Source organism: Artemia sp. Qi Xiang Cuo, chromosome 16, assembly GCF_049724085.1.
Source record: "Artemia sp. Qi Xiang Cuo chromosome 16, ASM4972408v1, whole genome shotgun sequence".
Taxonomy (NCBI): Eukaryota; Metazoa; Arthropoda; class Branchiopoda; order Anostraca; family Artemiidae; genus Artemia; species Artemia sp. Qi Xiang Cuo.
In genome coordinates, this window is record NC_142809.1 from 30,133,805 (window position 1) to 30,149,481 (window position 15,677).

General features: G+C 36.5%; 1 protein-coding gene across 1 annotated transcript in view; it reads right to left on the reverse strand.

Moving 5' to 3' along the window:
• Positions 1-15,677, reverse strand: part of LOC148942772 (cell adhesion molecule Dscam2-like) — a 551,837-nt gene that overhangs the window by 80,331 nt on the left and 455,829 nt on the right. The window contains exons 19-20 of the mRNA XM_089101980.1: positions 11,222-11,377; positions 5,082-5,420 (exon numbers count right to left, since the gene is read on the reverse strand). Coding sequence (XP_088958106.1) covers positions 5,082-5,420; positions 11,222-11,377 — 495 coding nt within the window. The remainder of the gene's footprint in view (positions 1-5,081; positions 5,421-11,221; positions 11,378-15,677) is intronic.

Consider the following 15,677-nt stretch of genomic DNA (forward strand, 5'->3'; position numbering starts at 1 on the left):
TGGAAAAGCAGTGTGGTCTAAGAAATTATTTTCCACAAAATAAGTTTCTCAAAGAAAAGTAAAGAACTACATTAAACCAAAAATGAGCAAAAGCATAATCAAATAATATACCGAGCGTAAAACAACTACAAAGCAGCATCAATAAATGTAAAAAAAAAACCCATAAAGAACAGAAATTACAATAAATAACCGAGCCAAACAAAAACAAGCAGAAATTAAGATGAATAGGGCTCACAACCCCTATGCCTTCTCAAAGCCTGAACATAATTTGCACTTTACTGATTTTTTTTCACTTTTATAACTTTAATAATTACATTTTTGTAAGATTTGAAGGAATTCTGCTTGTTTTGAGTTTGAATCGGTTATTTATTGTAATTTCTGTTCGTTCTCGGTTTCATTTATTTATTGATGCTGATTTGTGGTAGTTTTATGTTTGGTAGATTTTTTTTATTACATTTTTGCTCATTTTTGGTTTGTTGAAGTTCTTTACTTTTCTTTGAAAAACTTATTTTGTGGAAAAAGTTTTTTTTAATTAATCAACAGAAGCAACAGTAGCTGACCCCATTACTTCGTTTTTATCTTTAATGGGCATTTTGCTTAATGTTTTTTAAATTTGCCATGCTCTTAAGACGAAGCCCTCTTTAGCTTTTATGTATCAAATTGTTAACACATTTTAGTTCCCTCATTGATTTTTACCGAAGTATTAACCAAATCGTTTGTTATTATGAATATTGTTTCATTTTTAAAAGATTTTTGTTCAGTTCCTTCTTTCGAATTTTGGTTGGGTACCTTTAGTTCCTTTTCCTCCCAATGACAGAACAACGTTTAGCGCCCCGTTCGATTCAGTATGTGAAACATAGCCCATTGCACTAAGACTTCTGCCCAATTCTTTCTGTTGCTGGATTTGATCCCCATATTTGGTGCAATGATGAATAAGGGGGAAGTATTGATGCAATGATAAAAGACAAATACGGATATGTAAATGGAGGGGGGGGGGGGTCAAGAGATTCAACCTTTCCTGTCATTCATATATTTTGCAAGGAATTGGACAGCTGAATCCTACACCATTTGATTATTGTATTTGTGCTAAATCTGGAGGATCTTGAATCGAGGAAGCGGGGGGAGGGTATATTCCTCAGAACTCCTCCTTAGAAGTTCCTACTTGTACTTAGTTGTACTTGGGTCAGGACAACGACTGCAACCCTTCTCTGGCACCCAATAGTTTGTAAGTGATTGAGCGGTCTAGGGTTCATTCCTAAGTGATTTCAAGCCAGTTCTAGTACCACCATCGGCCAAGGCCGTGAAATCACCCTTTGGGTTCGAGGTCAGCTGTGACGCAAGCAAGCCACTTAGAATAATTACTATTTGTACCTACTTGTAATTGGGTCAGGACAAGGGCTGCGACCCTTCCCTGGCATCCAATAGTTCGTCAACGATTGAGCTCCATCTTTGGTGGTCTAGGGTCCATCCTTGAGTGATTTCGAGCCAGTTTTTGTCCCACCGTCAGACAGGGTGGTGATTTCCACCCTTGGGCTCAAGGTCAGTTTTGAGACAGGCAAGTCACATTTTGCATTATCCCCCTTAGCATTTCATCCAGCCTGAGTGATGCTGACAGTGAAGTTCTTTTTTGGTCAGTGCCTCAGGTGCTCGGTGTTGGATGTGCCCGTACCAGCGCAGACGGCGTTCCTTGATAACTGTCCCAATGTTAAGGTGCTGGAAGCATGATCTACGGAAATCTAAATTGCTCATTCTGTCGGTAAGTCTGACGCTGAGGATCCTCCAAAGGCAAGAATAGTCAAAGACATTCATATCATGTACCTCCGATGCTTTCAGCATCCAAGACTCGCATCCATATAGGAGAACCGACCTGACAAGTGCCTCGTAGATACAGAATTTTGTTTGCAGCTGGATTTGATTCTTCCACCATAGACAAGAGTTGAGCTGGAAAGACACTTTTTCTGCGGATGCCATTCGAGCGTGGACTTCGATCGAGGTGCTTCCGTTGCCGTTAATCAGTAATCCGAGGTACTTGCATTCTTCCACCACCTCAATTTCATCTTGTTGGAGATAGATAGATTGTATCAGATTTGGCGTATTGGACATGAGGATTTTCGTTTTGGGAATGCTGATTTTGAGACCCATTGATTGGGCGGTGATTGCCACCTTGTTAAGCATTTCCTGGACATCTGTGACGGCCCCAGGATGGAGACCTATGCCATCTGCGTAATCTAGATCACTCAGATTAAGAAACGGGTTAACTTCCGTGCCATCAAAGCCCGACATTGTCCTGGGCATTATCCAGTCATTAGAAAGTTGAAAAGCACGGGTGAGAGAACCCATCTCTGTCTTACACCGTCCTCTAGGAGTAACCTCGAGGAGAGCTCTCCATTAGCCAGGTTTGGGCACGTGTATTATTGCAATACGTTTTCATAGGTCCCACCAGCTGGTTCGGAACTCCTTCATCAGTTATAGCTACCTGGATGCCGCCTCTTAGGACTGAGTCAAAAGCCGTTGTGAAAACTATAAACACCCAAATCGTGAACTGCTGGTGTTTTGCTCTATGTTAAAGGATTTGCCTGAGCGTAAATAGCTTGTCAATGCATCCCATTCCTGGTCGGAAACCAGCTTGGCTGGGTCTAGTTCTTGTGTTGCGGTGAGGACTAAACCAGCTGAGGATTATCTTAGCAAAAATGTTTGCTGAATCAGTGAAATTCCTCTATAATTTTTGCATTGGGTGGCATCTCCCTTCTTGAAGATAGGCAGAATTATAGAGTCAAGCTACTCTTGGGTGAATCGTTCTTTATTCCAGATTTTAACAATTATGCTCTGCTGCTTCTCCACACGCACAGAGCCTCCTTCAATAAATAGCTCTGCAGGTAACGCATCCGGTACCGGTGCTTTACACCTGTTTAACTTCTTTATAGCTGATTGGATTTTGTTGAGGTCAGATGGGTCGACAATAATGGAGCAGTAGGTGGTCAGATCCAAGGGTATTGGTCCAAGGGCTATTGGTTTAATAGATTCTCAAAGTGTCCTTTCCAGCGGTCTATTCCTTGGTTTATTACAGCAATACGTCTGCCGTTCTCATCCTGTACTGATGTTGTGTTAAGTTTTCGCTTAGCTCCTTTCGCTTCCTTAAGAAGCTGGTATAGCTTTTGGGTTTCAGATCTGGAAGTGGCATCTTCAATTTCGTTGGTAATATTGTCCCAAAAGAGCTGTTTGTCATTCCGTGCTGATCAGTGGCATTCTCTTCGGAGCTTCTTAAACTCTTCAGATTTTGGGCAACTCATTGGTTACTTTTTCTCTGTCAACTTCATCGTTTTGTCTGATATGCATCTCTTACGTTGCTGCTTTTGGTGACCTAGGGTGGCTTAGGCAGATGATTTAATTACATCACAAAAGCTCTGCCATTCGACTTCGATACTCGTTGATTCCTCCACCTTAAATATGAATTAGACAGTTGGATTCTAAAAACTTCCTTGTGCTTGGATATGTCTAGGTGTTGGGGGGGTTCTGTTTTTCATCTCACAGACAGGCAAAAGCTCATCAAGAGCCTTTGGAGGTTGTGATCAGACCCAGTTTTAGACCCAATGTCTGCCCCTCTGAAGACCCGGGAATTTGAGATGGTGGACTTCAAACGTTTGGATATGAGGATATGGTCAAGTTGGGCACTTGCTCTTCCGTCTCTGGATCTTCATGCAATCAGATGCGAAGATTTGTTCCTAAACCAAGTGTTCTCTATTGCTAGATTGTTCAGCGTTGCGAACTTTAGCAGCCGGGTGCCCCGGTGGTATCTTACTACGAAGCCAAAGGAGCCAATTGCAGTCTCTTCAGAGGTCATTCTCGGGCCTATTCTCGCGTTGAAATCCGCAGCGATGAGCAGGATATCTCTCTTTGAAATTTTCCTTAGAACTGCGTTTAGAGCATGGGAATAAGAAGCATCGCAGGTTGGGGCATATACGGCAATGACAGGTATATTAAAGAACCGGCTTTTGAAACCGGCTCTAGCTATCCTAACAGAAATGTGTTTCCATTCGAGCTATGCAGACGCCAGCTCTTGGCTGATGAGGAGGCCCACTCCGCTGAGTGCAGAGCCATCCGTGGAGCCTGAGTTGAGAAACTAAAAGCCATCTTTAGTGTCCGGAGTTATTATTTTTTTAGGTTCAATGACGCTATTATTACGTGTCTCAAACAAACAGAGAATGTCAAGTCCATAACTTAAAGCATCACCAGCAATAAATGACTGGGTCGTCGAGCCCTTCATAGAGCATACATTCCAGCACCCCACACAGAGGATTTTTCTTTCTTCACGGTGGGGTCAGCTGACTTGTTTTTCAAAGGGGGAGCCAAATCCCCCGCCGCATCGACTGCTGGGGATACCGTAGAATAGATTGTCAAAGTAGTGTCAGCTCAGTTACTTTTCCAAGGAGGCGTCGGATCCTTCAGAACATTGCCTGCCGTGGATTGCCGTAGTATGTGTTGGTCTTTTTTATGTGTACTTCTTCGTTGAATATTTTTTGGGAATAAATTTGACCCACGGTTCCCCAGACCACGGGCACCCTGCAAATGTGTTTGCAGACGCGGATCAGGTTAGGCGATCACGCGAGAGGCTCACCCCTACACCACTTTGAGGCCACACCCTTAGAATAGGTATCCTTAGAGTCAGAGAGCTCTTACGAAAGCTATCTAACTTCCTAAGACTTTATAAGGACCTTGGTTCCCTTTCAACAATCTTGTTCCAAAACCATGGTGTCATTAGGAGAGGGAAGGCAGTGGAACAATATCCAAGAAATGAAAGAAGCTTCAGTACCTACTAGCCTTACTTGGATCCCCCGTCTTCCCTTGCCGGTTTTTATGGATCCTAGTAAATATACACAAACTAAAAGTTGCGCATACAATTCAAAGGGAAAGCTTAAAATGGAGGAAAAAATTTTGCTTACACCATGTTTTTGCCAAGCTAAAAACCTAAGAAACGGCTATTAAGTTATGCTAACAATTTAATTATACTATTTAGTTGTACTAACAAAAATGATATTATAAAGAAAGAAAGGAAGAAAAAGATTGATGGAAGTTCTACTTACTAGGTGGGCTTAGAGAAATTGCTTCTGTTCTTACACCAGGACCCTCTCCAGCTTTATTTTCTGGTGAAATCCAAGCTTGAAATTTTCCACCACTGACTAAACCTCCTATGGTAAAGTGGCAATTCATCGGGTTGACTTTCCATCTTAAAACTTCCGGATCACTGGTGGGTTCACCAGTAGGCTCAACAGCTTTGTCATTCCAGGAACCTGGAGACACTGCACGCACATAAAAATTGTATCCAGTTATTTTCCCGTTGGCTTTCTGAGAAGGAAGCCAGGAGGCTATAACACTCCTGGGAGAGCTTGCAAGAACATTGAAGCCTGATACTGGATCTGGTACTGGAAGAAAGAAGAGGCTAGAGAACCGAAATTTTCCTTGATCAAAGGGTCTCCAGAAAGTAATTCATATATGCGTTATATATCAAGAAAAAGAAGGAGAAACTCCTCTACGAAAAACCTTCACAAAATGACTATAGTTTGTCTGAAAGATATCCGAGGCAACACCCAAACGCTGCCTATAGTAAAGGGCCATAAGGCTTCAATGTATTATTTTTTTTCAATAGCTGCTTCGTATGGAAGAGGTGGTCGTAGACACTTCAGAGGTAGCTCACTTGGTTCAAAGCTGAAAATTCTAGTGCTCCTTTTAAGAAAACAAAGTGATCAGACGACAAACAGTCCCCTTGGGTCCAGTTGACCTCCCCCCCCCCCAAGCATATTCGATCAAAATTTTAAGATAGCCATTTTATTAAAAATTCTTCAAGATCTAATAACTATGCCTCCATCAATGAAACCCCCCCCCCCCAAAAAAAAAGCCTCTTGGGCAAGAACTGTTAGCTAGGCAATTTTTCGATTGTTTACAAATAGGGTCTTGTTTTTTTTTTTAAGAAAGGAGACATGTCTGATCCTGGTTAGAGCAATGTGTTTGACACGCTTAGCCTTCATAGAGGCTAAGAGTACTAAGGCGAGAATTTCAGGAAATGTTAATAGTCCAGGCGCCAATAGACAAAAAGACGCTTATTTTCAGGTCGTCATGACTCATCTGTTTCACACAATCTGAAAGCAGTTTCTAGTCATATCGAACCCGCTGATTACGGTTATATCCGGGAATAGGTACCACCGAAGGGTGATTGGCCCTTAAAAATGACTTGAAAGATTAGAAAAAGCTGTCTTGAGAGTTTTATTTACAATTTTCTCAAGGCTCCTACACGGCATGCAATTTAAAATAATAAAAGAAATCCTTGGCAACAAATAAAGTTTAAAACTTATTGCAGGAAAAATTCAATTATTACGATTGAATAAAGTATTGAATCAAGCAGTTCGTGGCAATGAACTGTAAGTAAGGAGTGAATCGGCTCAATAGTAACCAAAATTCTAAAAAACGGAATGTTAATATCAATAGATACATCAAAAGAATCAGCTTATTATGTTGATTCCAAATATATAAGAATCATTAAGTTTAGTGTTATCCATCAAAGTCTTGGAGCCTGAGAAAATTTGCCTGATTTTTGAAATAGGGAGAAAACACCCCCTAAAATAGAGGAATCTCAATGAATCACACCATCAGATTCAACGTAGAAGTTTCAAGCTCCCATCTGCAAAATTGTGGAAATTTGCTATTTTTGCCCAAAAACAGATTACGGAAGCGTGTTTTTTTTTCAGGGGTGATTGTACTGAAATAATAACCCTAGAAGATCGGGAGAGGGTGCATTCGAACGGGTAAATTAAAAGATCTAGTGTCCTTTTTAAGTGCCCAAAAAGATTGGACGGCAACTAGGTCCCCTCCACGCCCATTTTTTCCCCAAAATTATCTGATCAAAATTTGAGATACTCATTTTGTTCGTTATAGTTTGAAGATCAAATAATTATGTCTTTAGGTGTAAAATGACCCCCCACAGTCCGTGGGGAGAGGCCTGTAAGTTAGGCAGTTCGCCCATTGCTTACGTATAGTATTTGTTATTGGGAAGTATACCCACATTTTTTGGAGGGGGAGGGCCGGGGGGGGGGGCTGTGTTTGGGGTAAATTTCTAAAGGGAGAATCACTCAAGAAATGCCCCGTTCCGTGGAAATTATTTCCCGGAAATCAAAAAACACGGAAAAAAGCCCTTGGATAATTCCGCCGGAACATCTTCACATGAAAAATTTGGTAAAGAGAATGAGAGACAATTAAAAATATCAAATCCTCCAGTGTAACATTTCCCCTGAAATATTCACCCCCCCCTCTAGAAATGTCCCTCCAAAAGAAAATTCTCCCTTTAGAAATTTACACCAAACACAGCCCCCCCGGCCCTCTCCCTCCAAAAAAAATGTGGGTATACTTCCCAATAACAAATATCACCATTCCCAAAGCCATATAACAAATATCCCAAAGCCATATCACCGTTTACTGTAAATGTAAAAACATTTGCATGGAAAATTGTTTTTGTGCGGCAATCTGCAAGTGGGCCTTTGCTTTGTGTTGGTGCTGAGAAATGTGACCTTTGTGAAAGCGACGTTGAGACGATGATCTAACAATAACTTCAAAGTATTACTCCAATAGCCTTCAAATGGGTTACAGAACTAATAGACAATTTCAACTATCCTTACTCTTTGCCTATCTACCTTAGTTCTTTCCTAGGATGGGTGATAGACTATCTATCAACAACTGAAATGAATCAGTGAAATATTCAGTTTATCGAATAAAAATAACATTCTGGCGATAACATTTTTTTTTAAATGTACTATGTGTGTCCAGATTTTCAAAAAGGCTTATGCTATTAAAAATAGTTGAAAAATTTTGTTAAACTCTCAGAGAATGTTCAGAGGAAGGCATTAGGTGCATCCGGGTTGTAAAAAAGGGTGACCTGGGCATATCTATATTGATCTCAGGAACAGTTACGGGTAAGAAGTTGAAGTTTTTAGGAAATGCTAAGGTGGATGCTAAACTAAAAAAAAAATCAGACTATATTCATCCAGGTTGTCAAAACGGCATATATTCAATTCCGCAAGAAAGGTTAAGTGTATTAAGTTTAAAAATAACAAGAATTTTAAAGGGGACGTTGAACTCAAGGACCCTATGTGCATTCCAGCTTTTAAAAGGGCGTAACTGTAATATCTCAGGAACGGCTAAGATTACTAAGTTGAAATTTATAGAAAATATCGATAGTAATGTCTAACTAAACCAAAAGAATCTATGTCCATTCAGTTTGTTAAACTGGCGGGTCTGAAATATCTCAGGAACAGTTAAGGGTATTAAGTTCAAAATTTCACAGAATATTGAGGGGAATGTTGTACTTAATTAAAAGACGCTATGTGCGTCGAGGGTAAGAACATCGTCTTTTTCTCATCTCACGAAGCAAATGCTCACGTCAAGGTCACAAATAAAAGAGTTTAAAGAGTCTAAAATAAACAGAACTGAATGATGCCTCTGATTTTTATTCATTCGCTGATTCCATTTTCATCCATATGTAACATTTTAAAATTATTCCAAGAAGTTTTTTGTATATTATTTATAAATTATTGTTGAATAAAAACCTTACATCAGTCTTAGTTTAAAATTGAACAAAATTCAAACAATAACAATATTGAATACAATCAAACCCAGCACTTAGATCACCAATGCAAATTAAGAACTTAAATTAGAATTTGATATTCGAATTCTTAAGGCGAAAAACTTTTAAAACTAAAGAAAAATCCATTATATTAAAAAATAATAAAACTTTGACAATCAGAAACGCGCAATACTTAATTTAAAGAAGTTATTCTATGAAAAACAAAGATCAATTTAAAATTTTAAGACGAGCTGAAATAAAGTTCTATAATAATTCAAACCTAAATAGACTAGAAATTACTATCAAAGAGTAAATGAAGCGCAAAACCAACATAAATAAAATTAAATAATAACATCTAATATAAAAATAACAGACACTTATATATATGAATAAATAATTCCTAAAACGATTAGAAGTTAAAATGAACACTCAAATCAAACTTAAAAGGAACGTAAATTACTAAAAAAAGGTGTTTTTTTTCGCTGTCCTCACCCCCATAGCCGTAAGCCTTCTAAGACCCATTCCGCCATTTGTGCTTTACTGAAAGCAAAATATATGTTAAGAAACTTTTTTTCTAGTTATAAAGTTGAAAACAGAAAAATTTTGTCAAAAAATAATCTTGAATTGCTGATATTTCCAGAAATTAAAATCATTATGTATTAAGCAATAAGTTTATTTTCACTAGTTCTTTCCAGTCATCTTGAGTATTACAGTGAATTTTAGTTTTTTATTTTTCTTATATGTTTTGAAAAATTAAAGCACACTGTTCAAAATATATGTGATTTCAGTAAAACAAAAATGACTTAATAAGTTTTGGAATGTTTACGGTTAGTGTCGGGGGTTGAGGTAGCAGTTGCCAAACTCCTGTTAATAGTATTTGTTTCCTTTTAAATGTTCAAACGATACAATAGACCTTAGAAGGCTTACTGTTATGGTGAGAACAGTAGCCAAACTCCTGTAAGTAGTAATTCCTGTTCATTTTAAGTTTGACTTGAGTGTTCATTTTATTTATCTTTGTCGTTTTAAGATTTATTCGCTCATCTTTGGATAATTCATTTATTGATGTGATTGTTTAATTTAATTTCTTTATGTTTTGAGTTTGATTTATTATTTGATAGTTATTTTATTGTGCACCCCTCCCTGGCTTTATACCCCCGGGAATCTCACTAGCAGCTATGGTATTAGATATTAATTTTGAGACGGTCGTTTTACCATGAATCATCTTAAGGCCCAAAGCATGCACTGTACTCAGGGGGAGGGGAGACGGTTGAGGGTATCAACGGAGTCCAATGAGCAAGGGACCCAAGCTATTGAGGTAGCCCATTCTTCACGAATAAATCTTTTTTGAACAGATGGGCATATTGCACATTGCTAAAACCAGAATCATGCCAACACTTTGCATCGGTATCATTACGATTGCAAAATAAGCCGAGATCCCTCCAAACTCTCTCCCTATCCACCAGTAGAAAGCTAGACGTTCTGAATTTTTCAGAACCAGAATCATTAAAGAATTATCAATCTAAGTGTAGTCTCAGTGTTAAAACAAGCTAATTCGGACAATAAATACTTTGTACAATTAACACAATATCTTAGAAAAAATGTTATTAAACAATTATTTTACAAAATTACCACTTATCAGATATTTTTTATCTGAATTTTCAAAGCCTGCATAAATTTGTACATTTTAGTTCTTAAGCAGAAAACCTTTAAAAAACTTTGACACACAAGCATATTCCTATAACTAATACATAATAAAATTATGTTAAATAAAAAACTATTTAAGACGAATGCGTCAAATAACGGAGGCAATAGCTATTGAAGGCCTGAATCTCTATCCAGAGATAGTCGGTCCACCCCGAATAATAATAATAATAACAATAATAATAAGAATAATGCGCCATAGAATGTAAAAAAGTATATCGGAACCTCAAAAAAGAAATTGATATAATTAAAAGTAAAAAATAATAGAAACTCCTGTGAACGAATAAATGCAACAAGACGTACAGAATTTAAAATTAGTAATCAAACTGAAGCTTAAAATAAACAAATGATCACCAACAATAGTTGAGCTGCTACCCCCTCCCCCCCCTAACTCTATTTTAGGCTTTGCACTTCAAAATTAAATACAAAAGCTTGCATCTTTAACAAAACCAACTTTACAGGCATACATAGACACGATAAAGCAGCCACGAAAACAGTTGGCTTCCAAGATAGAGATCAGTTTATAGCAAACCTATTGAAAATCTGAAACAGGGTCCAGAGACAAACCTTAAGAGACTTCTGTTCACGAGAAAAACAAAACGCTACGGGACGTGGTAAAGCTCTTAATACACATATTAAGGGTTGACACCATAGTTTAATCAACATTAACCGTAGCCAACTACACTTAATGTTGCTCTTGTATTTATTTAGTCTCTAAATACATTTATATATTCTCAATATGCCTGGAGAAAGATTTCGGTATTATTTGAGGATTGTTTTTCTCAGCAAGCAAAAGAATAATTTAAGAAGAAAATGAATCGCAAATCTTTCAGAGACGGCTGTTAGTGAGGGACAAAAATACGAAAATTAAACTTAGCCAATAAAAGAACAATTAGGATGAGAGTAGCTTACCATCTTCTAAAGTGCGGCACACTACAGGGTCACTAAGTGGGCCACTACCTGCCTGAGTGGAAGAGGAAACCCGGATAAAGTAACTTGTGAAGCTCAACAGGTTTGTTATTGTACCATAGTTGGACAAAAAAGTTCTTTCTTCAGTGGCGGGCTCATCTGAAAATGGAAATTAAAATTCATAAGAAATGTCAATTTAATGCCAAAGGATCCCACATTTTGATTATTTTTACAAGCTTTATATAATGTAAAGCAGGGTCGTCACGTATGGAGGAGAAGAGGGAGGACACTCCCCAATGTCTTTGGGCATTCGGTAAAAAAAAATGAGTCGGGAAAATCGTGACGCGAAGCGCCACAATTTTTCTGACTCCGTCAAAAAGTTTTTGGTCGTCTAAATTAAGACCACGAAAAAACTTACAGGTCATCTACAGACATCTCGAACTAGGTCGGTAAACGCAGCAGTTTTACTGACTCCTGCCGTGATTTTACGGGTGGTGCTCCAACTTTCCATTTGGCTAAATACAAAGCATGAAAATATTGATATGACGTGTACCGAAATCTTAACCTCGGTCGGTAAGTGCGGCGGTTTTTCTGACTTGTTCAGTGATTTCACGTATCGTAATCAAAACGGGAATTATGCTGATTATTGATAAGAACAGTCGGTAAAAATTACCAGCCAGTCATTAAAATTCCTTGCTCCTCTCTCCCCAAACATTTTGGATAATAACAACCCTGATGTAAAGTTAACATAGGTAATAGGGCTTTCTTTGACGATACCTGGAGAAACCTGGGGAAGGTAAAATGGAAGGGTGTGCGAAAGCCCCACCATTGCACTTCCTGGCTGAAGGACCGTGAAACGGAGATCAGCACCACTAGTGGAAACTGTAAATTACAATGTCGCACTATTTACCTCTGCCTTTAGTTTTCGTTCCAATACCATCGAAGGAAAAACAATGGTAAAGTGGGGATAAATAATGCTTTTTCTGAGTACTGTAATGAAATAAAGGGACCTCGGGGAATTGAAAAATAGGCATAGGGTAGTCAAAGAAATGGAATGCGGGTTGCAAGACTAGAAAATCTAGACCTGGAAAAAGATATACACATCTGATTCCCTTGAGGTTTCCATTGAGGTTTCTTGCACCAGATATAGTGCAAGTAAATTTACTTCGACTTAAGTTTTAGACTTTGATTTAAACTGAAGTTAAAATTTCGTATTTCCTATTTGTAGAATTAATTCAATTCTAAGGCAGTTTAAGATCTCATAGTCGATCATTTGATTAAAAGAATGTTTGAGAGAAGTTGAGATTGATGTTTTGTCCTTGTCCTATTTTGTACGAGGTTTGGTCATGGTATTGAAGCTGAAAAGGAATCGTGAATCCCAAGAACTCTTGCTTAGAAGGAAGTCCGAATAGAACTGATACCAATTTAGTGTTCAAACTTTCAAAAAACTAATAAAACTTTTAAAAGTAGAACAAACGCTGATCGATTGACGGCGCACCACCGAACATAATTGCGTCCACGGCCATGACTTATATTTCGACGCGGCTTCGACGACTAGTTAGGACAAATGAAACATATAATTCTCAAAATAAAAGTCGAATGAAAGATCTTAAGCCAAACAAAGCCATGACAAAAAATTAACAATTGAAAAAAAAGACAAACGAGACTGCGGCCAGTAGAGAGGAAAGATGAAAAACTAAAACAACGCTGATATTTTGCCTGTATCAAAACTAGACGTCTTCAGCACAAGAGAGGCAAAGATAAGAAAACCAAACTAAACTAAAAACAAATAAACCTGCCACCATAATAAAATTCTCGCAACTGATCCACGTAGGGAAAAGAAGCTGTTAGAGTTACTTCGATGAGAACATCAGTTGCTTTGATGTTCTAGTCGAAGTAACTCTAATAGCTTCTTTTCCCATCGTGGATCAGATGCGACAATTGTATTTTATTGGTGATGGTTTTACTTGTTTTTAGTTTAGTTTTTTTTTTATCTTTGTTTCTCTTGTGCTGAAGACGCCTAGTTTGGATACACGTGAAATATCTGCGTTGTTTTAGTTTTTCATCTTTACTCTCTACTGGCTGCAGTCTCGTTTGTTGTATTTTCTATCTTTGTTATTTTTAAAAATAAAAGTCATTGCCAGTAAAGAGCAAATTACACCCTGGCCTTTAGATTGTTGTTGGCGGGGGGAGGAGCCCTTATCCTATTTGTCGTAAATTCAGTTTTTCTTAAGTTTATCTTCATTATTCCTTTTAATTTCATTTTTAGGATTCATCTATTCATACATACCAGCATCTGCTATCTTTATTTTATTCATTTTTTTTCACTTACTGATTTATAGTAATTAATATCAATTTAAAATTACAGTTATTATATTAATGAATTTCTTATTTATTTTAGATATTCACATGGCTCCTCAGTTTTCTTTGAGAAAATTCATTTTTGGAAAATCTTTTTTTCAGTAATAAATAAGAATGTCAAGGAAATTAAAAAAAAAAAAAATACGAGGTAGGAAAGTTCACATTAACTTAAACGATATAATACAAAACTGGAGGACTTTAACTCGTTTTATTCTTTATGGTGCATTTTTTACCTTATTTGAATCACTAGTTGTTCCACTGAGTTTACACTAACTAATTAGTTACCAAAGAAAAAGGGATACTGAATAGAAGCAAATTCTTGGCACCTTAAAGATGAGCGTACGACGAATTAAGAACTTATAGAACCACAGAAATCGTAGTTTTGCATAGAAGGACAAAGAGATTCCAAACAAGCTGGAACTGGATTTAATTGAATACTTTTTAGAATTTAGTGGAAGGCCCAATTTCATATGATCCCATCTGAAACAAAAGAAAAGCGTTTTTCCAATGAAAGTAAAAAGCAACGCAAAAAGTAAAAAAGAGTTGACATGATCGTGCAGGCCTGTATGTGGGATAGAGGAGGAAGAGGAGAGGGCGAAGTATATATATATATATATATATATATATATATATATATATATATATATATATATATATATATATATATATATATATATATATATATATATATATATATATATATATATATATATATATATATATATATATATATATATATATATATATATATATATATATATATATATATATATATATATATATATATATATATATATATATATATATATATATATATATATATATATATATATATATATATATATATATATATATATATATATATATATATATATATATATATATATATATATATATATATATATATATATATATATATATATATATATATATATATATATATATATATATATATATATATATATATATATATATATATATATATATATATATATATATATAGTTTGAAGAATTCAGAGTTTATAGGAATAAGTTAAATTCAATTATCAGACATGAGAGAGAAAATATTATAAAGAGAAATTTTTGGAGTATAAATCGGATATGAGAAAAACATGGCAATTGATAAATGAAAAGATACGTCCTCATAGTCGTAAGAATATTAGTGTTAATTGCCTTGTTTTAAATGGGGAAAATGTTACAGAGCCCAATGAAATTTTAAATGCTTTTGGAGATTATTTCAGTAATATTGGTTCTAGACTTGCATCGACTATGAATACGCAACTGAATTCCCCCTCTGTTCCAGTTAATGAGCAACATGCGGAAAATTCGTTTTCTTTTTCTGAGATTAAGCCTCATGAGATTGAAAAAGTTATTCTGAAGCTTAAACGTAGTTTTTCTAAGGACGAATTTGGATTTTCGGCTCAAACCGTAAAGCAAATAGCGTCAAGCATTTCACCTTTGCTGGCACATATTTTTAATTTATTACTTATGCTTGGGGTTTTTCCTGAACTTAAAAAAAAAGCAAATGTTATAGCATTACCTAAAGCTGGGAGTTCAACTGACCCTTCAGATTATAGAGGCATTTCTCTACTTTCGGTTTTCAGCAAAATTTTGGAAAAACTTGCAAATAGTCAATTACAAAAATATTTATTTGATAGTAGGATTTTACACACGTCTCAATATGGTTTTATAAAAGGAAGGTCAACTGAACTGGCAATTCATGAGCTTTTACTAAATATTAATGATTCACTAGATGATGGTCAACACGCGTTGGCGATTTTTCTTGATGTCGCAAAGGCGTCTGACACTGTAAATCATTCGTTGCTTCTTTTTAAACTAAAGTCTTATGGGTTTTCAACACAAGCTGTTAAATTTTTTTCATCTTACCTGTCTGGGAGATGACTAGATTGTGTTGATAAATCTCGTGATCTCTGTTCCGAAACTTTTCCAATTAATTACGGAGTGCCTCAGGGCTCTGTTCTTGGGCCTATTCTATTTATTCTTTTTATAAATGATTTGCCAGAAGTTTTGCCTCTTTGTAAAATTATAATGTTTGCTGATGATTTAGTAATTTTTGCTTCTCACCGGGACCTATCAG